General features: G+C 52.5%; 8 protein-coding genes across 8 annotated transcripts; 5 read left to right on the top strand and 3 right to left on the bottom strand.

The window, feature by feature from the left end:
- Positions 1-1,745, top strand: KVR01_004749 (uncharacterized protein; the record flags this gene model as incomplete). The annotated part of the gene is made up of 3 exons (XM_044793005.1): positions 1-894; positions 961-1,178; positions 1,443-1,745. The coding sequence occupies exons 1-3, from the start codon at positions 717-719 to the stop codon at positions 1,743-1,745; spliced, it is 699 nt and encodes a 232-aa protein (XP_044646913.1). The 5' UTR covers positions 1-716.
- Positions 1,746-5,402: 3,657 nt separating this feature from the next.
- Positions 5,403-7,114, top strand: KVR01_004456 (C-5 sterol desaturase). Its single transcript, XM_044793165.1, has 2 exons — positions 5,403-6,013; positions 6,084-7,114. The coding sequence occupies exons 1-2, from the start codon at positions 5,757-5,759 to the stop codon at positions 6,865-6,867; spliced, it is 1,041 nt and encodes a 346-aa protein (XP_044646620.1). The 5' UTR covers positions 5,403-5,756; the 3' UTR covers positions 6,868-7,114.
- Positions 7,115-7,951: 837 nt separating this feature from the next.
- KVR01_004221 (uncharacterized protein) lies at positions 7,952-8,789 on the bottom strand (the record flags this gene model as incomplete). Its single annotated transcript, XM_044790612.1, has 3 exons — positions 7,952-8,043; positions 8,236-8,334; positions 8,465-8,789. 3 exons carry the CDS (start codon positions 8,787-8,789, stop codon positions 7,952-7,954), a joined length of 516 nt encoding a protein of 171 aa, XP_044646385.1.
- Positions 8,790-14,282: 5,493 nt separating this feature from the next.
- KVR01_004529 (uncharacterized protein) lies at positions 14,283-15,391 on the bottom strand. The gene has a single exon (XM_044784132.1). The coding sequence runs from the start codon at positions 14,996-14,998 to the stop codon at positions 14,612-14,614; it is 387 nt and encodes a 128-aa protein (XP_044646693.1). The 5' UTR covers positions 14,999-15,391; the 3' UTR covers positions 14,283-14,611.
- Positions 15,392-15,565: 174 nt separating this feature from the next.
- KVR01_004290 (uncharacterized protein) lies at positions 15,566-16,804 on the top strand. Its single transcript, XM_044783970.1, has 4 exons — positions 15,566-15,716; positions 15,823-15,917; positions 16,006-16,145; positions 16,251-16,804. The coding sequence occupies exons 1-4, from the start codon at positions 15,671-15,673 to the stop codon at positions 16,417-16,419; spliced, it is 450 nt and encodes a 149-aa protein (XP_044646454.1). The 5' UTR covers positions 15,566-15,670; the 3' UTR covers positions 16,420-16,804.
- A 1,256-nt stretch (positions 16,805-18,060) lies between these two features.
- On the top strand, positions 18,061-19,661 carry KVR01_004164 (uncharacterized protein; the record flags this gene model as incomplete). Its single annotated transcript, XM_044789967.1, has 8 exons — positions 18,061-18,073; positions 18,151-18,182; positions 18,263-18,373; positions 18,439-18,547; positions 18,624-19,086; positions 19,138-19,282; positions 19,333-19,469; positions 19,655-19,661. 8 exons carry the CDS (start codon positions 18,061-18,063, stop codon positions 19,659-19,661), a joined length of 1,017 nt encoding a protein of 338 aa, XP_044646328.1.
- KVR01_004667 (uncharacterized protein) lies at positions 19,260-21,297 on the bottom strand. The gene is made up of 4 exons (XM_044791047.1): positions 20,656-21,297; positions 20,351-20,468; positions 20,177-20,266; positions 19,260-20,104 (listed from the first exon to the last, which is right to left on the bottom strand). Exons 1-4 carry the CDS (start codon positions 20,973-20,975, stop codon positions 19,976-19,978), a joined length of 657 nt encoding a protein of 218 aa, XP_044646831.1. The 5' UTR covers positions 20,976-21,297; the 3' UTR covers positions 19,260-19,975.
- Positions 21,298-21,511: 214 nt separating this feature from the next.
- Positions 21,512-23,230, top strand: KVR01_004240 (uncharacterized protein; the record flags this gene model as incomplete). Its single annotated transcript, XM_044792914.1, has 6 exons — positions 21,512-21,683; positions 21,744-21,807; positions 21,928-22,067; positions 22,141-22,829; positions 22,950-22,981; positions 23,051-23,230. The coding sequence occupies exons 2-6, from the start codon at positions 21,772-21,774 to the stop codon at positions 23,228-23,230; spliced, it is 1,077 nt and encodes a 358-aa protein (XP_044646404.1). The 5' UTR covers positions 21,512-21,683; positions 21,744-21,771.
- Between the last annotated feature and the right edge of the window lie 185 nt (positions 23,231-23,415).

Here is a 23,415-nt window from a genome sequence, read left to right as displayed (position 1 = left end):
CACAGCCCCTATCCCGTCATCGCCATCGCACTCGGTCTTTCTGACAAGGCTTGTGGGTCGTGGAAGAATAATTCGACCTGGGACAGGCCAGCACACTTCGTCCCATCCCCTTGGCCCCAGCTCATGGTCCACGATCCAGAGCCAGGGACCAGGTCTCGGCCGACCCACCATTAAACCGTCTCTACTCACTCTCATGTTTTCCCTCCTAACCGCTTGCGGTTGCTGTCGAGAGGCGCCCTCCATGACGACCCTCGACCGCGCTGCCCCACTGCCGCCATAGCCGTGGTGCCTGGGAATGGGGAGTCAAGCACCCATCATGAGACATGACTCTCAGACACCTGGCTTGTGTAGATCAGGTTTGACATTGTCGCTTTCGTCCCAACTCCTGATGATTTCGTCCAGGACGAGGGCCAGGGCTGTTGGCCTGGGGTTCGTCTTCGTCTCTTCCATCGGCTAAACGGCCAGCCTCGCTCTGCTAGAGCGCGCCCTATTCCCGTTGGGCCTCGAGGAGGGCCATCTCCGTATATAATACTTCATAAACCTGCTCACTCCCCAAACTTGCTCACGCCACTCTTCCTGTTCAGTAGCTGAGCTCATTTCCTTCTTGGCATCGTCTCATTCCCTTCTCCTTCCAACCAACTCCAAGTCACTCTTTGACCCGCTGCCGGCCAGCTTTGATAGTACGATACCTCAGGCAGGAAACATACGACGCCATAATGCACGCCCCTTCAGTCATCAGCCTCCTGGTCTCTGGCCTGGCTGCCTCCTCGGTTGCCGGCTTCGAGCTGAGCGCCCCGGGTGCCTCCCTGTCCCGCCGTAGCGTCGCCCTCGTCGCTGCCGCCGTCGGACCCGCTCTGGCCCTCCCCGCCGACATCTCCATCGAGGCTCGTCACCGTAAGTTTTTGAAACCCGCTTGTCCCGCTGTGGGGTGTCAACCCTCCCGCTTACAAAACATCCTAGACCAAGGCAAGGGCGGTAAGAAGAAGAACAAGGCCAACGCCAGGCGCCAGGAGGACGAGGAGGAGGATGAGCTTGAGGAGCGCGACCTCGAGGCCCGTCACCACCAGGGCAAGGGCGGCAAGAAGAAGAACAAGGCCGCTGCCGCCGCCCGCGACCTCGAGGAGCTCGAGACCCGCGAGCCCCACCACCAGGGCAAGGGAGGCAAGAAGAAGAACAAGGCTGCTGCTGCTGCCCGCGACCTCGAGGAGCTCGAGACCCGCGAGCCCCACCACCAGGGCAAGGGTGGTAAGAAGAAGAACAAGGCCGCCGCCGCCGCTCGTGATGTAGAGGAGGAGACCGCCGACCTCGAGACGCGCGAGCCCCACCACCAGGGCAAGGGTGGCAAGAAGAAGAACAAGGCCGCCGCTGCTGCCCGCGACCTGGAGGAGCTTGAGACCCGTGAGCCTCACCACCAGGGCAAGGGAGGCAAGAAGAAGAACAAGGCTGCCGCCGCTGCTCGTGATGTAGACGAGACCGCCAACCTTGAGACCCGTGAGCCCCACCACCAGGGCAAGGGCGGTAAGAAGAAGAACAAGGCTGCTGCCGCCGCTCGTGATGTCGAGGAGACCGCCAACCTTGAGACCCGCGAGCCTCACCACCAGGGCAAGGGCGGCAAGAAGAAGAACAAGGCCGCCGCTGCCGCCCGTGATGTCGAGGAGACCGCCAACCTCGAGACCCGCGAGCCCCACCACCAGGGCAAGGGAGGCAAGAAGAAGAGCAAGGCCGCTGCCGCCGCCGCCAACTAAGCGATCCTCTTCTACTAAGAAGGGCCATGACAAGACGGCAACTTCTCCATTTCTCTCTCTTGAAAACGGGTCGTCCATCAAAATGCCAACTTTCTTGAACTCCTTTTATACTACTACGTTCGAAATGGTTCTGCTCGGAGACGATGCGGTGTGCTATATAATGTGTCTTTGTTGTTGGGGGCACATGGTCGTCCCGGGCTGTGCTACTACGAGAGTGCGGATGCTAGACCCGAGAAAACTATCAAATGTAACGAATATTATTGACCGAAACCTCTTTCTCTGTGCCATTCCCACCTTCACCGACCGTGACATCAAAATTTGTCTCATGATGTGATTGTATCTGTAAAGAGTGGAATAGAACCTCACAACAACGGAAGTAGACGGGGTGGACGGACGGGCCACGACCAGAGAGAGACGTCGTCGTGTAAGCCAGCCAAGGACCCACCCACCCGATCAGCCAGGGATCCAGCCCCAAACAATTTTTAGCTGCGGTAAACGTTGCTGCTCATCATACGCAGATTAGTTCTCGGCGGCGTGAGCTTAACGCGCAGGCGCCCTTGGCCACCCCGCTGGCATTGGCCGTACAAGCCTCTGACGGCCGCCCATCAATGCTCGGCAGTACCAGGCTGTCTGGAAACATGGTAACCCTACATAATTTACCCCTGGGGGCTTCTCGGGGTCTGCCGAAACGCGGTTCAATGCGAGCTGGGATATGGTTCCCCCCCGGATTCACGACGAGGGGGTCTCGGCTAAACTTCGAGACGTGTTGCACTCTTTGCTACTTTGCCGCTCGGTTGGTGATTGTACGTAATTAGATGCCAGGGGCTGGGGAGATCATAGAAGCTGGCGGTATAGATATCGGCGGCGGCGGCCAGAATTGTCTGCGCCGAGGAGGTCGAGTCAGCGACACGGTAAGAATGGGAGGGAGAAACATATTCCACCTCTGGCGCGCGCAGAGAAACGAACCAGCTGCACCAGAAGTTAGGACCGTAAATGCAACTGACATGAGCAAAGTTTGCACGGCGGTCGGCCCTCGACCAGCCCGGTCCGATGATGCAGACCACCCGCCAGGCACCACCAGACCGCCAGGACCGCGAGAATCTGCCTCTGCCGCCGCCGTGGGGCTCCGGACGAGCTCCCAAGACCCGACCCGACCTCGACCGATTTTGTGCCTGAGATAGGGCCACAGCACAGCTCAGCCCTGCCAGGCGCACCAAACGCGGACGAGACCTCTATCAGCCCAGGACGGGTGCAGACAACCGCCTCCCTCATATGTCCCCATGAAGCCCGTAGCAGCTTTTGCTCGGCGGGGCTGCGCCTTGTGTTGGAGTGTCTTGTCCTCCGATGTTCTCTCGCAGTGCAGCGCCCGGCTCGGATGCCGGGCGCCTCACAAGTGCCGCCATCATTCATGCCTGCCCGCCCACGGCAAACGAGGCATTAGACAGAGCTTGCCAGGCGGCACCTAATACTTCTTGGGAGTCCGTGGGTAGAGTTTCGTCGGATTTTTCCAGACGAGCGACTCTTGGAGGCAAGGCAGTAACGGCGACCTGCATCCGGATATCAGATGGGGCGCAGAGGGACCCGATTGGTGAGGGTGGCCGTTTCTCCGTTAGGCTGCGTCACGCTTCCCACACGAAACGCATGCACGCGGCTCAGCATCCGTGCGCTCTCTCGCCGCCCTCTGTTCTCACCGCGCGACCGCCTACCTCACCTTGGATCACGGCGGGTTGGATCATGCCCATGTGCTGCCACCTAAGAGTCCCTAGCTTCCAGGATGCCATTGTTATCACCCGCCTCGCGGGGCCAAGATCGGCAACGGCTCGCTGGTTGTGCCCGATTAGAAATCGCTTGGCACGGAGTTGCGGGTTCCAGTTGCGGCAGCCCGGCCGCCTCGCCTCGGGGGTGAAGAAGTGCGGTTTTGAAGCTCCGGAGGCCATCGAGACTATTGTACCCAGCCTCGCTGGGTATTGTCCCGAGGTGTTGACCGATTCCCCGTTCCCGCAGCTCAGTGGACAGATCCCAAACCGCGGAAACACGTTGGCTCCCGCAGTTTGCCCTCGGAAACAACTCGACGTCGCTCGTGGCCTTCGGTGAGCCTGAATGGCGCTAGAACAAGGGAGATGTGAAGGGACGAATATCTCGCTGCACAAGTTGTGGTATTTCTTCGGCTCGACCCGACTCGTAGTGGGCCAGGAGTCGCCTCAGTTGCTCTCCGAAGTGTATACATCGTCCGAAGTGGAGGACCGGCGCCGACAATCGTATGAGTCGCGAAGTCCCCAACATTTAGCACCCCAAGCACCCGCCTGTCCTGATGTTCGCTCCAGTAGGTAAGTAGGAGAACCCACACACTTTGGCATGGTCGTCCGTCCTTCGAGTGATGGTGTGCAACGATCAAATCTCGCATCAACCTTCACTCGGGTCGTGAATTCCGGACAAGCATGTACACAAAGCGAAACACTGCAGGTGGGGGGCGCATCTCAGCAAACACATGCCTCGCAAAAGCTGCCACAGCACGTCGGCATCCGTGAGGCCCTGCAGAATCGAGTCGGTCAGCTCAAGGATACAAATTCGGGGTCCTGCCACACCGGCGAGGTTCCCAACTAGTCAGCCGTCCAGAGTGGCTGACAAGGACAGTAACTTTTTGGTCAACAATGCGGACACCGTTGAACCGCGCGACACGGCTTCTTCCATGGCCGTGTGAGGCATTCGGCGGGCTCAATGAGACGGTACCGCTGAGATCCGGTGTACAACGCGCATGCGTGTGCAGTAGCTTTGGTGGTGCTTGCGAAGAGCTCGTGCGTGAATGCGTAGTGCTTGGTCAGATGGGATGAAGTGATCTGGGAGGTGTTGGTTCTCCTCGAGTTCAGAGCCGAGCCCCGAGCCATCCGCATCGACTTATAGAAACGATATTTGCCCGACATAAACAGCAGAGCTGGTGAGTTCTGGCAAGACGTAATTGCTGAAGCTTTGGCTCGCAGGGCCCGGTAGCTCGGGCAGGGTCACATCGTGGAGGGGAATTGACGAATAGGATCGGCAGGGTATACCTGATTAGGAAGGGGCCAGCGATCAGCAGGAGCAGGCCCAGGCTCGTGGAAGCTGTGGAAGCTGTGGGAGCTCGAATGAGCTTGCCAACCACTCGGGACCTTTTTTGAGCTAGGGCGAGGGCCCCATGTACGCGTGTAGATTAGCTGGAAAGAACAAAAAAGGCCTTCACAAAGCTTCATCCTCGAATGATGAGGCCACTTTCCCGCACCGCTCCCGCCCAGCTTCCGAACCGGCGCGACAGCAGGCCGGGAGAGGGCAGCAGCAAATCAGAAGGCCGGGCCGGGGAGGTGGTGCCCCACCTGTCGTGCATTTCCACACGTCCCTCGCGTGGTTTGCGCGCCCTGACAGCAGACGGATCATGTCAGACGCCTGTCTTTGCCCGATCCGGGGGCAGGCGGTGGGAGCCACCCATTTAACATCGTACTATGGTTGCTGGGGTAGTGTGAGTTGTGGGTGGGGCTCCTCTCCTCGCTAGGTCGCAATTGGGCTGATGCAGCCAGGTCGAGGAGCAAAAGAAAGGACCCTGGATGTAGATGTATTGGTAAATAAATATCAGAACGGAAGGCCCTCGCGCCCTGCATCTTGTCACGGGCCGCAAGATCTTGCATTTCCTATCGATTTGGGAGATCCCGTCTGCGATTTGTTTGCTTCGTCTTATTTTGATTGCGAGGCACAACAGCTTGGGTGGAGTTTGCCCGTGTGTTGCACTTGCAGCGGTTGTACATCGTCAACTTCACCAAGCTTGGACCCCTGTTTTCGTCCTGGGTCGGCAGCAGCAGCAACATCCGACCTAGAGTTTGCAGTCTGTTGGAGTGTACACCACCACCACCTTGGTGAAAAAGAATTCCAGAAGGGAAGGCGAGTCTGGGGAAATCAATAATTCTTCTTCTGCACTGCCCTCGCTCTCTACAGCAGCAAAGGAGACATCCGTCCACTCGACACGAGGCAACCCCAAAACCACCCACCATGGATATCGTCCTCGAAATCGCCGACACCCTCTTTGGGGACTACCTGTACGCGACTTTCCACCCAGCGAAGCCAGCACCTTATGACTTCCCACACCCCCCGTCCAACGAGACCGTCAACGACCGGGCCTTCTCAGCTTGGACATACACGCCCTCGACCCACCACTTCTCCCTCGAGCCCTCACAATATGCCTACATGAGCCAATGGCCGCGCGATAACATCTACCGCCAGGCCTTGTCCCTGTTCCTCATTATCTGGTAAGCACTATCCCGTATCCCAAATCATCAAGTCTTGGGGGAGCCTGTCGACTGACTCCCACATTACTAGGCTATTCGGCCTGGTCGTCTACTTCGTCTTCGCCACCCTGTCGTACGTCTTCGTCTTCGACAAGAAGACCAAGGAGCACCCAAAGTACCTCGCCAACCAGATCGCCCTCGAGATCAAGCAGACCATGACCTCGATGCCCATCATGTCGCTGTGCACCACGCCCCTGATGCTGGCCGAGGTCCGCGGCCACAGCAAGCTGTACGACGCCCCCGCCGACGCCCCCTTCGCCGCCTACTCCTGGGTCCAGTTCCCCTTCTTCGTCATGTTCACCGACTTCTGCATCTACTGGATCCACCGCTGGCTGCACCACCCGCTCATCTACAAGAACCTGCACAAGCCGCACCACAAGTGGATCATGCCCACCCCCTTCGCCTCCCACGCCTTCCACCCCCTCGACGGCTTCGCCCAGTCCTTCCCCTACCACGTCTTCCCCTTCTTCTTCCCCCTGCAGAAGCTGTCCTACGTCTTCCTCTTCGTCTTTGTCAACTTCTGGACCATCATCATCCACGACGGCGAGTTCGTCTCCGACAACCCCGTCGTCAACGGCGCCGCCTGCCACAGCATCCACCACCTCGCCTTCAACTACAACTACGGCCAGTACACCACCCTCTGGGACCGCATGGGTGGTTCGTACCGCAAGCCAGACCCCAGCATGTTTGACAAGCAGGAGAACATGTCCCAGGCCCAGTGGGAGAAGCAGAGCAGGGAGATGGAGAGGATGGTCGAGATTGTCGAGGGCGTCGACGATAGGTCATACCTGCCGGAGGCCAAGAAGACAAGGTAGGCAGGGAGGCTCTGGAAGGGGCATCAATAACAAAATGCTCGGTATGGACGGAAAGGTGCGAGTCGACATTTCCATGCCCCATGGGAAAGACCCCGGAATGTCGAGACAAATGGGACGAGATTTTTGTACATAATTCAGGCTCCTGCCCACCTCGCCCCTTGCTGTTGCAGATACTCCGTATCTCTCGGAGATGGAAGCTAGGGGTGTCAATACTTATTTTAATACCATGAATGTAAACTGAAAGACATGCATACACAATATCCTCCAGTCTTCAGATACCTTGGTCAGCTCCACCCTCTTTCCGTCTGCTCGCGTGTCACCCACCTGGCCGGGCTGGGTCCTACTCACTTGCTCTCATCCAGCGAAAGACCCGAAAGGCACACCAGGCCAACAGGGCCATACCCCCTCCAATGACAGCCGCACCCAACGCATCGACAGCTCTATCCTCCAGCGTTGGGACGTAACTGGGATCCCTCATCCGGCGCTCCCTGTCCTCCCATTTTGCGTCCCGATATTCCCTTGAAATCCTGTCCTGCTCCCTCTCACGTGCATGTCTCTCATTTTGCTGACGTCGGCAGGACTGGCAGTAGCAACACTCCCTGCCCACCCGATCACGCTTGTGCCAACAATGCCCAGGACAGCAGTATCGGTGGCAGTGGTCTGGTGGATTTTCGCCGTGGCAGCAGTCCCTTCGGAATCTTGAGCCGCTGTAGCCTCGGCAGCATGGATGGTTGTCGTTTCCAGCCATTTTTGCTGAGAATTGTGTTGTTTCTTGGCGTTTCTTCTTTCCTTGTGTTGAACTTATGGTTCCCCTGTGAGCTGTGTATTTGAAACCTTGTGGTTCTTGAGGTGGCCATGGTATTCCTGACAGGTTACTCGTAGATATAAGACAAGGCCATCTTGTGCATCTCCTCAGCTGTGAGCTGGTGGTGAATCAGTTGATGAAATGGTGGTTGTTAAAAATCACACGGCACGAGGGACCGGGACTCCTAGTGTGGCCACTTACACGGTAGGTACCTACTTAAAGTACCTAGGTAGGTAGGTACTCAAGTAAGTCCACGGGCGCCTACCATCTACCTAGATTTTAGTGGAGGAGCCGGGCGCCCTGGAGCTCGGGGTTTGCGAGAATCGTCTGGGCGACATGAGAAAATGAGAAGGGAATTAAAATATGAGTCTCTCCCCACCTTTGCATATAATTCATGGCCCTGTTCGCTACTCTCATACATGGAGTTTCTCTATTTTACTACAACCTCGTCCAACAGCATCAAAATTGAGGACACAAAGGCTGTCATGCCACTTCCTTGCTTTGTGCCATGTCAGTTGCTATCAAATTGCTGATCAAAAAAGTCTACCAATTGTAACCGTCACCACACAGTCCAAACTCTAATCTTTGTGACTCGCTGAACGTGTAGACGAGCATGGTATCACGCCCTCCACGTTGGAACCTCTGCTTGGCCCTCGTTATCTCTCCCCACCCGTACCCGCATGGCAGAGACAGGGTCAAGTATAAAGTCTCGCAACTTTAAATAGCGCAGAATACTCCCATAATGAGAATATGGATGAGGGGGCAACGGGTCCCGCGTGATAAGGAGCTCACGGGATATCTGATGTGCCGCATCCTCCCAAGCCTTGATTGCCTCAGCCCCAATCGGCGAGTACCACGAGCTTCTCCATGTGAGCTCACAGGTTGCTGCCCGTTCTTTTTCCCCTGCCTCGTACCTCAGGACAGCCGCGTGGCCGTTCTCGCAATTCCACAGCTCGATAATCTGGAGCTGTGGTAATTTTATAACCACCTGGGCAGCGTCCGTCAGGATTCTCCTGACCTTCCAGTCCGAGTCGGTTGGTTGGAGGTGCTCTGTCGAGGTAATAGCAAGTGATTGCAAATTTGGCAAAGCATTAGCCGGGAATTTAAAGCAATCCATTGCATCACTCAGGAAAGAGATGGAAAGGTGTTTGAGGTTGAATGCTTGCCCCGCCAGCCCATCGAGCACTCGAATTCTGGATGTTGGAAAATCACTAAACTCTTTCGCGTTGGGTGACTTTGAGGTGGTGTCCTCGAACAGCGATAGAGTTTCTAGCGACGGTGGCAAGCTGTGTCCGAGTGCCCCTTTTACCAAGGGGTCTTGGTCCATAGGGTCGTCTTCTATCTCCATAGGCCCGAATGCCATCTCATACATCTTTTGAGAGAAAGGATCTGGTAAACACCACCGTTCATATCGAATGTTGCGGCTGGAGTTAGTTAGTCACCTGGTCCCGAGTCCAAAGGGGACGTATGTTGAGGATTTTATAAACAAACGGACAAGCAAAGGCAGCGATGGGAGACTCATACATACATGCTAGTGAGGGTTTCCCGGAATAATTTGCTAAAGGCGAAAGGACATAAATCCCGATAGAACTGTCGCCGAAGGACAAAAGAAGATATCATCTCAACCTGGGGCAGCTTTCTAGATGGGATACCAAAAAAGTCGAACTCGAGGGGCCTTATAAGCCTTTGCGCAATAGCTTCAGCTTGATTGGGCGTTTCTTCCAATACAGGATTGTATTGGCCAGCAGAAAATCCATGGAATTCGTCGTTCAGTTGATTGTCTCCACTGGTGAGGCCTCTTTCGTACCGTATAATATAGTCCCTCTGTGCGCTAATCGAGTCAAGATTTGGATAATCGTCTTGTAAGGCACCATTGTCCTGAAAACAATGTTTTGAGTCGCTTGGGGAATAAGCGCTGAGCTCTAGAGTCAAGTCCTGGTTCGAGCCCTTTGTTTCCCAGCCCGAAAGGATATTGAGTAATGTCCAGATAGCCGTGGTGAAGATAACGTTGTTCCTACACCAGTCAGTAATGGCTTATAGTACTCCATTAAGAGACCTACCGAACTTCTTCTCTAGCATCTTCTGGTAACTTGCACTTTGTGCAGTCGTATGGCAGAAGCTCGATGCAGAGCCAAATGTGTCGAATCCGCGGCATCCGAGATATGGGTGGGGAGGCCTTGGTAGCTATCTTTTGCCTTTTGCATCCCTTCTCCCTGCTGCTGTTGCAGTGTGACCGACGTTTGATAATCGCTTTGAAATATTTTAGAGCTGAAGGATGGAGGACGAGTTTGTCGAAGTTGAGCCTCTCGAAGAATGTCTGCCACTGTAGGCTCACGGCGGCGTAAGCTGCGCGACACCTTTTATCTTCCAACGAATGGCGGTCGTAATCCTCGGCTAGCTCCTTCAGAATTGCATCCTGCACAATGATAGGTAACCTTGCCCAGTGTATCCATACGGTCAAGGCCGTGTTGGCGACTTGGGTCTGCTGGCTGTTCCCCAGAGCCTCTTTGCTGGACAGTTTCGTCCTTCCACTTCTAGTTTGCGGCATGATGATTTGGCTGGTTGAGAACAAGATTCATTTGGTCTGGGGGATATGGGATAGCATTAGAGAATGTGGGTGCGGGGAATTTGTAAATATACGATCCAAAGTTTGTGAAAAAAAAAGCTTTTGGATTGGTGACTCGACTCATATGAAGTCGTCCTACGGGGCACTAAAAGCTGTCTACTGGCCCTTGGGCTACTTGCGTCGACGATCAACGGCACCGTCAGGAGCGATGCCTCCTAGCCTTGTCTGTGCGGTAAGAGGTTGAGGCAATGTGCCCAGGCAGGGTCTTCTTATTATTGTATTCTTATTGGCATTGTATTTCTTTTGTAAAGGCTTGGTCTTGCACCGTACAAGGCGCCACATACTTTTCATCTGTATGGGGATCAGAGAAGAAACCACCTCTGAGGGCTGCAATTAGGAGTAGGCCGCATTTTGGGTCTATTGTAGTTGCCGCTCAGACCTATAGACTCTTGAAAGACAAAACACCTTAATTGAAACAGTGAATTTCTCGAGAGGAATCACGGTCCAGCTCTGAATAATTGCCACCAGCGCTTGAACTCCGGGCTTCCCTTCTTAACAACCACGCCCTGCCGTCATCTCCATAACTTCGTCGGCACCGTAGTTATCTTGGCTGATCAGGAAGAGATCTGTCCGCCCGCAAATATTTAGACTGTTGTGCCCCAATCGGCCAAGTGTGATCCTGTTTTCTTGAGACCATCCACCAAGTTGACATACCTGGCCTGCCCTCTGTCTCATTTGCTGATTCTCATTCAAAGGCCGCCCAAAAGGCACCATACGCCACCAGTGCGGCAAGGCCTGCCAAGACGGTGAAGTATAATATACCGTCTTCCTCCGGGGCACGAATGTATTTGTGGTCCTCCGTCCGGCGCTCCCTGTCCTCCCATACTATTGCCTGTCGAAACTCATTCAGCTCTCTCGCATGCCAACATGTCCTCGTGGAGCCTGTGGGTGCAAATTCGGCAGGAGCAGCTGCCGTTCCGCTTTTGCCAACAGTGTTTGGGTCAGCAGAGGCTGTGGCAGTGGAGTGGGGGGTTCTCGCTGTGGCAGCATTCTCTTCGATAATTTGAGCCGCTATCACCTTGGCAGCAATCATTTGGGGTGGTTTTGATCATCTTGCTGGGTTTCGGGCTCATCGTTTCTTAATCAACTTTCGAGGGGGTGGTGTTGTGCCCAATGGAACATATTTTTGCTGTGAACTTTTGGATTATATAAAACTCATGGAATACGATCCAGAATAACATTTGCAACTTTCATGGCTCGTTCGAAGTCCTAGCTGTTGCTAGGCGCATGGCGGCGCCTCACTCCGTCACGTTAACTGGATAAGATGGACACTTTCGTGGATGGCCTGTAAAACTAGGAGCAAGTAATTGTTGGAGATTGACATCTTAAGCCGCAGAGAAGGTCCACACAAATACCCAACAAGAATTCCTAGGAGACTAGAAATTATCATCAAGCTTAATCGTTCGTGGGCTTTGACAACTGAAGTTACCTGGTCCCGTCCGCTAAATACCAGCTTTTCAAGATATCCACAGACAAAAAGGGGAATTATTCGACCGCAGGACATCCGGACGGTTCATAAATCACCAATGAGACTGTATCAGTTCACGCATCCTTCGCTTTAGGGACTCTCTCCATCTAGTCGTAGAGCACGGCGTCCTGGGTAATACTATTCGAGACTAACTATACCACATACCGTGCCTTACGGACCTTCAGGCACACCCACCTTCGGGCAGCGTAAATTCACCCACCCACCACACAAAGTAAGAGCATTCAACTTACACCCATTTACTCAATTCTACTTCTATTATAATATTTTTATAATTAATTAATAATATTTTAAATATTCTATATAATTTAAATATTATATAATATTTTATTAACCCTTTTAGTAATATAGACTAATAGAATCTAGCATTAAATATATACCTTTTATAATAGTAATTCTTATAAATTAACTCTCTTTTATACTATACTATTAATTAAAATACCTATTATAGCACTTAAAATAAAGCCTAAAGGCTATAAAAAGGTCTATACTTAGTTTTAATTATATAATATAGTATATAATATTATAAATAAAGGTTTTATACCTTATATAGCTACTTAGAACTATAGTATACCTAAATTAACCTTAATAAAATAAATAGAAAATACCTTACCTTTAGATTAATAAGTTCAGCCTACCTAATATCTATTTAAAGCCTAAGAGAAGGATATTACTAAGTAGATCCTCTAATAAAAGAAATTAAGCTATACTCTAATAAATTCTTTTATAAAAAGCTTTATAACTTTAATATTTATTAAAAATAATAATACTAAACCCTTAAGTAAGAATTAACTTATAACTTTTAAAAAGAGGTACCCTAAGGTTATTTTAAAAATAAGTTATAAATAAAAAGCTAATTAATTTACTTTATTTACTTTTAAAATAATTAACTAATATTTTAATAAGTTAAAAACTTTAATTAAATAGAATTAAACTTAATAATTAATATAAATAAAAGTAATATTATAAAAGGAAATAATATACTTAATATTTATTTATTTACTTAAATATACTTATTTTAATTAAATTTTAATAGTCTATAATAAATTTATACTAAAAAGTATTAAAAGTAATTTATAGCTATTAAAAAGAATACCTTCTAGATAATAGTTATTATAATTAACTCTATAACTACTATAAATTACTATCTACCCCTAAACCTTATTTTTAAAGAAGTAAACCTTAATAATAGTAGTTTATAAAAAATTTAAAAAATTATACCCCTAAAGTAAGGTTTTAAAGTCTTATTAAATAACTAAATAAGTAATAAAATTACTATAAAATAACTATAAAATATCTTCCTTCTAACTATAAATAAAATTTAAAATAATAATAAATCTTAAATAATTCTTCTTATTTTTAATAACTATAATAATTATTAAAGTATTAAGTTTATAACTATATACTATAAGTATAATATCAATCTATACTAACTCTCTATATATACTTTTATAGTCTCTAACCTCTTAATAATAGTATCTTTAATATACTTAAAGAGGCTTTTAATATAAAGTTAAAGAAAGTATCTAACTATATTAATTTAACTCCTTTTAATAAAATTAACTTTATTAAATACCTACTTAAAGCTTAAAAGGTTATTATTATAAGAACTATTAAGAATATATTTAAATACTATAATATTTACCTTATATTTTTAAAAAAATATTATAGTATTTAAAGATTAAGTTAGACTAGTTAAATAAATTAAAAAAATTTAAGTAATATAACTAGTATTAAAGCTATTAAATTATCTAATAAAAGAAAAAGCTTATTATTAAAAACTATATAATAAATATAATATTTAAAAATAATTATTTAACTAAATATAAAGCTAAAATAATTATTAATAAATTTAATAACCTTTAATCTTATATTACTTTACTAAAAAATAAAAATTATAACCTTAAAGTTAAAAAAAAAAATTTAAGAAAAGATAAAGTATTATAAAGTTATACCTAACCTTAACTTAAAGTTTATAACTATATTTAAAATAGAGAAGAAAGACCTTACTATAGAGATACTAAAAGTAGAGCTATAACCTTAAAAACACTATAAAGTTATTTAAGTAGAAATAGAAGTAAAAAAGGTAGAAGATAATAAAGATATATCTAAACTAAAAGTTTTAAAGGAGATTATAGTATATAGTAAGTATAGAGTTTAATACCCAACTAGATATAATAATTAAAAAACTTCTTACAAGTATTTTAATACTACTTTTAGATAAAAAACACCAGAATTAAGTGCGTTATAATTAATTAAAAGTTCTCTATTTATATAGTGGGTAGATAAATTAGCGCTACCTGAAGGTGGGTGTGCCCGAAGGTCCGTAAGGTACGGTACTGTATGAATCACTTCCAAAACAGAAACAGAGCACGTCAAATATTTGCTGATTCATTTGCCTGGAGCTAGATCATTGAGCGTAGTCAGAGATGACGAAGCCACCTTCGCACAGAGAAAGCCAGGCATCTCGACCTTTTCACAGATGGTGGGGATAGAAACAAAAGACAACCGCATTGATTGCTAGAGCGTTGACCAAAAATATGCCAACAGAAGAAAGATAATAGATAGGAAATCCGGCGTCTGCCTCGCACAATGTGCATTACTGTCTCCCAAAACGGAAACCAATGGCTGAAAAATAACCGCGTCCAAAACAATGATAAGCTGGCCCACAGGAGCTGAGCCAGTCAGGTATACCAATCCACCAAACGCCGTCGCAGAGGCTATCGGTCAAAAGGAGATACGACAAAGCAGAACGCTTGAACCAGAACCGCTGCCGTGCCTCCCTGGCCACCTGCTAAACCATCCATCGCTGCCCACCACCATCCCCTCACGAGAAGCTGACGAACTTGGGATCCTTCGGCCGCCCGTCCGGCCCTATTCCGTTGTCCTTAAACCGGTTCTCCATGTAGACCTTCCTGGCCTGGTCGAACTTCATCCTCCGCTTCTTCATGATCTTGAGGATCTCCTGCTTCGCCGCGTCGTCCAGCCCCGCCCGGCTGTCACCATCCGCCACGTTCCCGGCGAGGTCAAAGTTGCTGGAAGACAGGCCGGCCTCGATGTCGCCCGAGAAAGAGCCCGGCAGACGGTCGTAGAGGTGCCCGCCGCCAGGGAGGCGGATTTCGGAGACGAGGTGCGACCACCGGTCCCGGGTGAGGTACAGGACTGTGATGGAGACGAGGAAGAGGAACACGGTGGAGTAGAGTATGTAGGCCATCGTCGCGGTATTGGTTCCGTGATGTCCTTCGCGTAAGTATGGTACCGCTCGGAGGCGTCGAGATTATGCGTAGAGTTGGGTTCGGGTGAAGTTCGGATCGATCGGGCGACGGGTGCGACTGGTCGAAGAAGAGACTTGGTTGATTGAAAAAAGAAACAAAAGAGAGACGATGACGATTGTTGTGAGCTAGTAGCACGGTGTTGCGGGGTTCATTTCGATGCCGGGAGAGCAGAAGCCTCCGTTATGCGCATGATGAGGACGCGATGGCGCAGGAACGAGGGCGGAGATGGTTGGTCGTAGAGGTCCAGAGGCCTCAGTCGCAAAGTTCCAGCGGCCCGAGGCTGACGCAACTAACTAACCTATCGCGTATCAGACGCGGCCGCTAAATTGGACATTTGGAGATCCCATTGCGCCAAGCAGGTTGGCAGGTTGGCAACCCTCCCCCCTCCCCCTTTGCCAAGCAGCAAGGGGGAGGGAGGGTGGTTCCCAACCCTGGTGCGCACTGGTAACCCTGGACGAGGCTTAGGTAAGCGGCTCCCACAGAAAGAATCTCCATAGCAAAATATCGCCAGCGCTACCCACGCAGAGTCGACGACAACGAGATCAGCCAACCGCCCCTTGACGCCCATTCCCCCTAACGACCTCACCGATTCTCACAAAATCACCGCCAAGATGTCTCTGCCCAACGTCTCGTCCGATCTCGTCTGGGAGATCACCCGTACGTGTCACCGAGCCCAGCCTGGCAGAAGAGAGAAAATGCTCCAGTCCAGACAGGGGCACAAATTCGAGATTCGAGCGCGGCGCCTAACATCGTGTCATAACAGGCAACAGCAACTCCTACCTGGTCAAGCGCAACACGGCCGGTGGTGTTCACTTCTCCCGTGACCCTCTCAACCTGACCAACGTCAACTCCCGCAAGGTACGGATGGCCCGATGTGGAATCTGGGTTGTGGCCAGGACCACCGGATATTGTCGTCGGCGATGGAGACTGACCAATTGGCCCACAGCACGCCGGTTACGTTAACGAGAAGGCCGTCGGTATCTCCGCCGACGGTGAGAAGGGCGTCAAGGTCGTCTCCAAGACCAAGGCCACCCGCCAGCCCGCCAAGAACGCCCACCAGCGCACCTTTGGCTCGCACAACCGCAAGTATGTTTACACACCTCGAACCGTGGAAGCATCCTTCCACCGGCCGAGCCTGGCATTGGATAAACCAGAAGACCACTCTGGCTAACACAACTCCCACCTACACAGGACCTACAAGAACATTGCCTCCTCCACCGGCAAGTCTGGATACCGCCCCGACCTCCTGCAAGCCGCCGTCGCCCGTGCCTCCGCCATCCGCCGATCCCAGCGCCCCGTGAAGCCCGAGCCCGAGAGGAAGCTGCGTGGCAACGCCGCCAAGAAGGCTGCCCAGGAGTAAATTCTTCTCCAGTAACATAACTGAGAGAGACATGCTGGACTGTCGATGACCAACGAGCCCGAGCGACGTTTTGACGTGGCCATGGCATCGCATCTGAAATGAGGACCGCGTGGGTCTCGGGAAGAGCCCAGGTGGTTATGGTCTGGCGGGGTTATGCGGCATATTGATATCATTACAAAGGAGTCAATGGTTGAAAAGGTCAATGCGAATGATGTGAATTCCACATGGTCTGGTCCCCCTGGACCAAATGCGGTTTGGCAGGCTTGCAAAAGCTGAAATGGCTGGCTGGCTGGTTGGGGCGTTGCTGCTCTAGACAGGGCCCGAGGCTCCGTATCCAAATAAAGTGACGAGACAAGAACACGACTTTGCGCGAAACATACACTCACACACAGTCCTCTGCCAACGGTAAAGTGCTTGTCTTGTTGTCCCGAAGAGGGTCCGAGGACTCTTGTGTGCTTCACAGGCCTGCAGGTTCCAGCTCTCAGCATGAGCCGCGGGACCCACATAGAAATGCCGCAGATGGGTTGAACCGCCAGGCCACTTGACAATGGCATCCGCCATGTTCCGATATCTCTCGCAAGGTTGACGCCATTGCAACCGGATTGCGCAACATACCTGTAGAATGGTAATCATCGTAGTGTCGTAGTGCGAGAGATACCGAACATGCCCGAAGTTCAAGACGGTAGCCGAGCCTGAGCCTCGGGACGGCTGCAGTTAGGTAACGGAACCCGGGAGCGCTAGACGGATTACCCTATAATCCTGGCTTGGCAGTCAATATGACTTCAGCACATGTGTTGGGCCTTCACATGGGCGGAAGGCAGTTCCGGGGTACAGTGCAAAGAGTCAGTCAGGCAGAGGTCCCTTGTTTGAGGCGAGACCCTTGAAGATAGCTGGCTACTAGGTGATAAGGCTCATTACCTGCTGGTACAATGCGCGCTTTTTCTTTCGGTGTACTTAAGTAGGTAGAGAGAGGGATCTGACTGAACTATGGAGTTGGGAGGAGTCTCTTTGAAACCTTGCCCAGCTTAAAGCTGGACCTCTGTGAGTGCTGGAGCCTGTGCGTGCTGTTCGTGCACTGCACTGCACTCAGGGACCCCGTTCCCGCAGGCAGGTTGAGACTCGACCGTGTCAGTGGGAACAGGGTCACGGGGGGCAACTGGGGGAGCTGCTGCTGGTGACTGCTCTCTTTTTTCCATTCTTAGCACCTGTCCTGCAGCCCTTGCGTACCCCGCCATCTCTATCTACCCCAAGGACCAGGCCCCCCCAATCTGGAGCTCTAACCCCTGCCCCCAAGGGTACCTAACGACCTCCTTCGCCGAACACTGCCCTGGCACCGGGGAGGGCCAAGTGTAACAGCCCGCACGAGCTGCCATCATAACCTCAACGACCCCTCTCTGTTCGTGTCCCCCCCCCCTCAACATTCTTCCCTCTCCTTCCCTCTCGTGATACCTTAAATACCTTTCCGACTTTACACCCAACACATCCATCAAGAACTTTTGTTGCAAGTCAACTTCAACAGCCACAACAAGCCTTGTCACTTGGTCTAACGCGCCTTGCAGCGATACCCCACCAGAGCTCTTTTCACCCGCAAATCGGACCCCTCCTCTTTCAAACACCCCTCACAAGCTCAACCAAGTCAAGATGGTCAAGGCCGGTACGACACCACAGCACGATCACAATCAACAAGAGGAGCTGGACTTTGTTTGGGCTGACATGTATGATCAAAAATAGTTGTTGCTGGTGCCTCTGGCGGTATTGGACAGGTGAGCGCCCAAGCCTGGGAATGGAAGAATCTGAGCACTTTGACAGGACCTCCTGCTGACCGCCGCCTCTTCTGCGCTAGCCCCTGTCCCTGCTCCTGAAGCTCTCCCCCCTCGTGGACGAGCTCTCCCTCTACGATGTCGTCAACACACCCGGCGTTGCCGCTGACCTGTCCCACATCTCCTCCAACGCTGTGGGTTTCTCCTCCAACAAACCACTCATGTCACAGGGCATCATTGCTGAGCTGCCACATAACAGAAAGTCACTGGCTACGTGCCTGCCGGTGGCCCCCGGGACCCCGACACCACCCAGGCCAAGGCTGCCCTGAAGGATGCCGACATCATTGTCATCCCCGCTGGCATTCCCCGTACGTGCTCGCTCTGCCACCCCAGACCCCGAGACTCCCGAGATTCCGAGAAGTGAAAGCTGACGAGCGCCAACAGGCAAGCCTGGCATGAGCCGTGATGACCTCTTCAACATCAACGCCGGCATTGTCAAGGGCCTCATTGAGATTGCCGCCGAGGTTGCCCCCAAGGCGTTCATCCTCGTTATCTCCAACCCAGTCAACTCCACCGTGCCTATCTCCGCAGAGGTCCTGAAGGCCAAGGGTGTCTTCAACCCCCAGCGCCTGTTTGGTGTTACCACGCTCGACATTGTGCGTGCCGAGACCTTCGTCGCCGAGATTGCCGGCAAGGCCAACCCCCAGGAGCTCACCGTTCCCGTCGTCGGTGGCCACTCCGGCGAGACCATCCTGCCCCTCTTCAGCCAGGTCACGCCCAGCGTCACCATCCCCGATGACAAGTACGACGCTCTCGTCAACCGCGTCCAGTTTGGTGGTGATGAGGTCGTCAAGGCCAAGGATGGTGCTGGTTCGGCCACTCTCTCCATGGCCTACGCTGGTTACCGGTAGGTTGAGATGCCGTGTTACCGATGGACCGTTTGCTGACAACCAACAAGATTCGCCGAGAAGCTGCTCAAGGCCGTCAAGGGTGCCAAGGGTCTGATCGAGCCATCCTACGTCTACCTGCCAGGCGTCCCTGGTGGCAAGGAGATCGCAGAGCTGACCGGCACCGACTTCTTCTCCGTACCCATCGAGCTCGGCGTGAGTGCATCCCGGCCCTGGTTTCTTGAGACAGTGCTGACCAGTCCTAGCCCAACGGTGCCGAGAAGGCCATCAACCCCCTGGGCAACATCACCGCGAAGGAGAAGGAGCTCCTGGCCAAGGCCATCGAGGGCCTCAAGGGCAACATCGACAAGGGTGTCGCCTTCGCCAACGCCTCGCCCCAAAAGTGATTACCCCTTCCAGCTCTATTTCTCCGCCCTCTTTTGTTTGGAACTTCATCTTTTTCTCATCTTTGACAACGCAAAACAACCACCGCGGCCAGCCCATGCGACTAGGCAGAGTGAATCTTGCGAGATTTGGCGAATGAAACCAGTCAAGAGTTAGTCGCTGATCTGTTGTCCCTTCTCTTAGGTTGTGAGTGTGTTGGCAAGTTGGTCGAAAAAAAAAAGCTTCTTGGTAGTCGAGTCGTCACGGCTTGATATGCGTGGATCGGATAAACGAGGTCAGCAGCCTGTTTCGAGCTGACGTGGACACGGAGCCAATTTCTTCTTTCTCCATGTGAATCAGGAAAAGGGCATAGACGGGCCCGATCAAAATAAACACCGTCAGACACCACATATTCCCTTCATGAAGTGCAGACGTGTCATGGCTGTAAATCTGTGCTGCTGTCCCACGTGATGAAAGCGGAACGGGGGCTGGTGCATATTACTCCATGAGACCCCGGGAGATTGTTCATTTCGTGGGGACAGTCTTGATCTGAAACACTGCACCAGGCAGTTCGTTCGTCTCAGCCTGTACAGTCGCGTTGACACCCATTGCTGCCAGTGCGCCTCTAACAACCCCGCAAGGAAACCATAGGAACTGTGAGATCTGAGTCAGTAAGTTGTTCTCGAGAAAAGTGAAGGCGTGGGGGTAAGGCATGTGAAGGCATACTGGCTCGGCCCGTTGAACTGCCCCTCCTCCAGCCTCCGTACTCATCCTCGAGAACGGCCGGAAGGCATTGTCAGTCAGCACGTAAACGCCCTATGTACCCCTCAGTCAGCAACAGTTCTCGGCTCAAGAACGAGAGAACACCATGCGTGCCCCTGAGTGGAAAGCACAACATACCCTGTGGTTCGTCTTGAGGTTGTCAATCTGCTTGCGGAAGACGAGCATCCAGAGGTCCTTGCAGAGGAACTTGATCACGTCGAGGGTGTCGTTGAAGCGCGGGCGGTCCCTCGAGAAGCTGCGGGTGTGGGATGTCAGTCCATGTGCCCACTTTTCTCGCGGATGATTTCGGGACGCCCTGGTTGTCGCCGGGGAGGAGGATAACCACGAGTAACGCCGACGAAAAGCGAAGACACCACACCATATTCCTCCCCTCCCCCATACACTAGGAGAGAGGGAAAGAAAAAATAAAGGGAAAAACATACCGCTCGACAAGCCCCTGTCCCACCCGGTACCCCAGCGTCTCCAGCCGGTAGAACACGGCGTCCCGCTCCTCCTCCTCGTCCATGGCGGCGCGCGGGGCCGAGGGGGACACGTCCTTTTCTGCTGCTGCCGCTGCCGCTGCCGCTGTTGACGATGATGACGTGGCCCCTTGTGCTGACGAGGCCGACGCCTCCAGCTCGTTGGTCACCCTGTAGGCCATGGGGACCAGCTCGATCAGGAGGAAGTCCAGGCACGAGGCGCTGAGGAAGGTGGCGGTCGGGTCGCCCACGTTGTAGGGGGGCATCACTGCTTCGAAGGACATATTGGGCGGTTCTTCTTGTTCCTGTGTTGTTGGATTCTTGTCTTGTTCTATTTTCGGTCTGGGGGTGCTGGAGGACGGGCTGTTGTCGTCCTTGTGCTGTAGTGTTGCTGAAGGCGAGGGCCCGGTCGTGACTGACTGACCGTTCGGGCTGGCAGGGGACTTGACTTGGGGCTGCTGTCGGTGTGGGTGCGTGGTACGTTGGCCGGGGAGAGACGAGCGAGTATGGTCGGGTGCGAACTTGTCGCGGTCTACGTCTCGTCTTCAGTGGCGGCGCCAACGGCGGGGGCTGTAGTTCTCGAATTCGGGCGAGCGATGGTGGTTGATTACACTAGAGAAGCTACGTCGTATGCCTCCCAGTACTCGGTGCGGTTTGGTACATCCCGTCCTTGCTCGGCAGCCGCTGCGACCAGACCCCCTGCTGCCGTGAGCTGTGCTTATCTTATCGCCGGCCGATCGTATAGTGCCTGCTCCACGACGTACCTGCCTACAGACCTGCCTCCGCCTAGACTATCACAGAAGGAGGAGGTTCGCCGGCAAGCAAAAGGGCGTTTTTGTACCGGCCTGGATCCTTGTTCTTTCACGAACTGTTCTTGAGCATGTCCCAAACACTTGGGGTCTTCACGGATTTAACTTTCCCTGGCCCTGTCCTTTGCATCCCAGGGCAAGCGTAAACTAGACTTGTACTATAATTTATCTCTTCGTTTCCAAGTGCGTGCATACATATAAGACATAGAATACACTACACACCATACATACTTACCTAGGTAGTGATCACACCCTCAACGATACCACGAAAATGACAATGGACTACGTAGCTCTGCCCAAGATCGAGGTGGGTGCAACACAGAAGAGGAAGAGTTGTTAAGAGGGATGATCCGAAAATCAAGCATCCTCGACGCCCTCCCCCTACCTCCTTCCACACGTCCCTCACTAATAAGCGGATCACCCATAGCTCCATGCTCACCTGAGCGGCAGCATCAGCAGGCAATGCCTCCACGAAGTCTGGCTCATGAAGAAGGAGGCCGGCGAGACCGACCTCGCCGACCCCTTGGTGGAGATGCCCGATGGGAAGCATGACTACAACCTCAAGACGTACGTCGACCATCACATGCTCCCACGCCTCAGATCTCACTCGTTTATTATATCTACTTAAAAAAAAGAAAAGGTTCTTCCCCCTCTTCTCCTCCTACATCTACCACCTCGTAGACGACCTCCCCGCCCTGCGCCACACAACCCTCTCCGTGCTCAGCGACTTCGCCAACGACGGCGTCGTCTACCTCGAGCTCCGCACCACGCCGCGCGCCCTGCCGAGGTCGGGGCTGTCCAAGGCGGGCTACGTCGAGGCCATCCTGGCGGCGATCCGCGAGTTCGAGGGCGCCGACGCCGCCGAAGCCCCCAGGGATTCCGGGCCCGTCACGGCGCGCCGGCGGCTCCACACCCGCCTGATCCTCTCCGTGGACCGCCGCAACACCCCCGGCGAGGCGGCCGAGGTGGTCGAGCTGGCCCGCCGGTTCCAAGCCCGCGGCGTCGTCGGCGTCGACCTGTGCGGCGACCCCCTCCGCGGCGGCGTGGGGCGCCTGCAGCCCGCGTTCGAGGCCGCGCGCCGGGTGCCCGGGCTGGGCGTGACGCTGCACTTTGGCGAGGCCGAGGCGAGCGGGTCCGACGAGGAGCTGCTCATGATGCTGCGCGAGTGGGCGCCGCGCCGCATCGGGCACGTCATCCACCTCAGCGACGCCGTCAAGCGCGAGGTCGCCGCGTACCCCGGCGGGCTGGGGCTGGAGCTCTGCCTGAGCTGTAACGTGCGTGCTGGGATGGTCAGCGGGGGGTTCGAGGGGCATCATTTTGGGGAGTGGTGTGAGTTGTCTCGTCTTTTTTTTTTTTTTTTTTCACGGTTTATATATATCTGGGTCACTCTGGGTCCCGGGTCTTGTTCGTGTTTTTTTCCCCCCGCAAGGCTGATGGAACTATGAACAGGGAAAGTCGAGGAGTGCACAGTGGTGCTATGTGTGAGTAGCCAGCCCTGCCCTGGTTTCATCTCTACAACGATACGTGGCACGCTGACAATCAAAACACAGACCGACGACGTGGGCGTCTTCGGCAGCCCCCTGTCAAACGAGTACAGGCTGGTGGCCGAGCACTTTGGCCTCTCAGGGCCCCAGATACGCGCCCTGGCTAGGAAAAGCATCGAGGTCATCTTCGCGGGGCCGGAGGAGAAGCAGAGGCTGAGGGGGATCATGGACGGGTTCGCATCATGAGGTTTCAGCTGATAAGCTGTTGCGAGCAGTCGGTACTCTCTCTCTGCCTCAAGCTCACGTCTGGGGTAGGTATGTGGGAGTCTTGAATAGGTTCCTCCTCGCTATGCCTGGGCGTCCATGATACATATTCCAGCCTCGTGGTTTGTGACGCGAAGACTATCCAAAAAATGAGTGGCTGGATTACC

This window comes from Diaporthe batatas (genome assembly GCF_019321695.1).
Source record: "Diaporthe batatas strain CRI 302-4 chromosome Unknown Contig00004, whole genome shotgun sequence".
NCBI classification, from domain to species: Eukaryota; Fungi; Ascomycota; class Sordariomycetes; order Diaporthales; family Diaporthaceae; genus Diaporthe; species Diaporthe batatas.
The sequence above is the reverse complement of the archived record's forward strand: the minus strand, read 5'-3'. Positions and strand labels throughout refer to the sequence as shown.

Bases quoted from the DNA above. Each gene is read 5' to 3' on its own strand.
- KVR01_004667 (XM_044791047.1), bottom strand. From the start codon at position 20,975: ATGTCCTTCGAAGCAGTGATGCCCCCCTACAACGTGGGCGACCCGACC. The intron at 20,469-20,655 runs GTATGTTTTTCC...CCACACCCGCAG, and splicing joins GGACAGGGGCTTGTCGAGCG to CTTCTCGAGGGACCGCCCGC. The intron at 20,105-20,176 runs GTATGCCTTCAC...CAGATCTCACAG, and splicing joins CAGTTCAACGGGCCGAGCCA to TTCCTATGGTTTCCTTGCGG.
- KVR01_004529 (XM_044784132.1), bottom strand. From the start codon at position 14,998: ATGGCCTACATACTCTACTCCACCGTGTTCCTCTTCCTCGTCTCCATC.
- KVR01_004290 (XM_044783970.1), top strand. From the start codon at position 15,671: ATGTCTCTGCCCAACGTCTCGTCCGATCTCGTCTGGGAGATCACCC. The intron at 15,918-16,005 runs GTACGGATGGCC...ATTGGCCCACAG, and splicing joins CCAACGTCAACTCCCGCAAG to CACGCCGGTTACGTTAACGA. The intron at 16,146-16,250 runs GTATGTTTACAC...CCACCTACACAG, and splicing joins TTTGGCTCGCACAACCGCAA to GACCTACAAGAACATTGCCT.
- KVR01_004456 (XM_044793165.1), top strand. From the start codon at position 5,757: ATGGATATCGTCCTCGAAATCGCCGACACCCTCTTTGGGGACTACCTG. The intron at 6,014-6,083 runs GTAAGCACTATC...CCACATTACTAG, and splicing joins TCCCTGTTCCTCATTATCTG to GCTATTCGGCCTGGTCGTCT.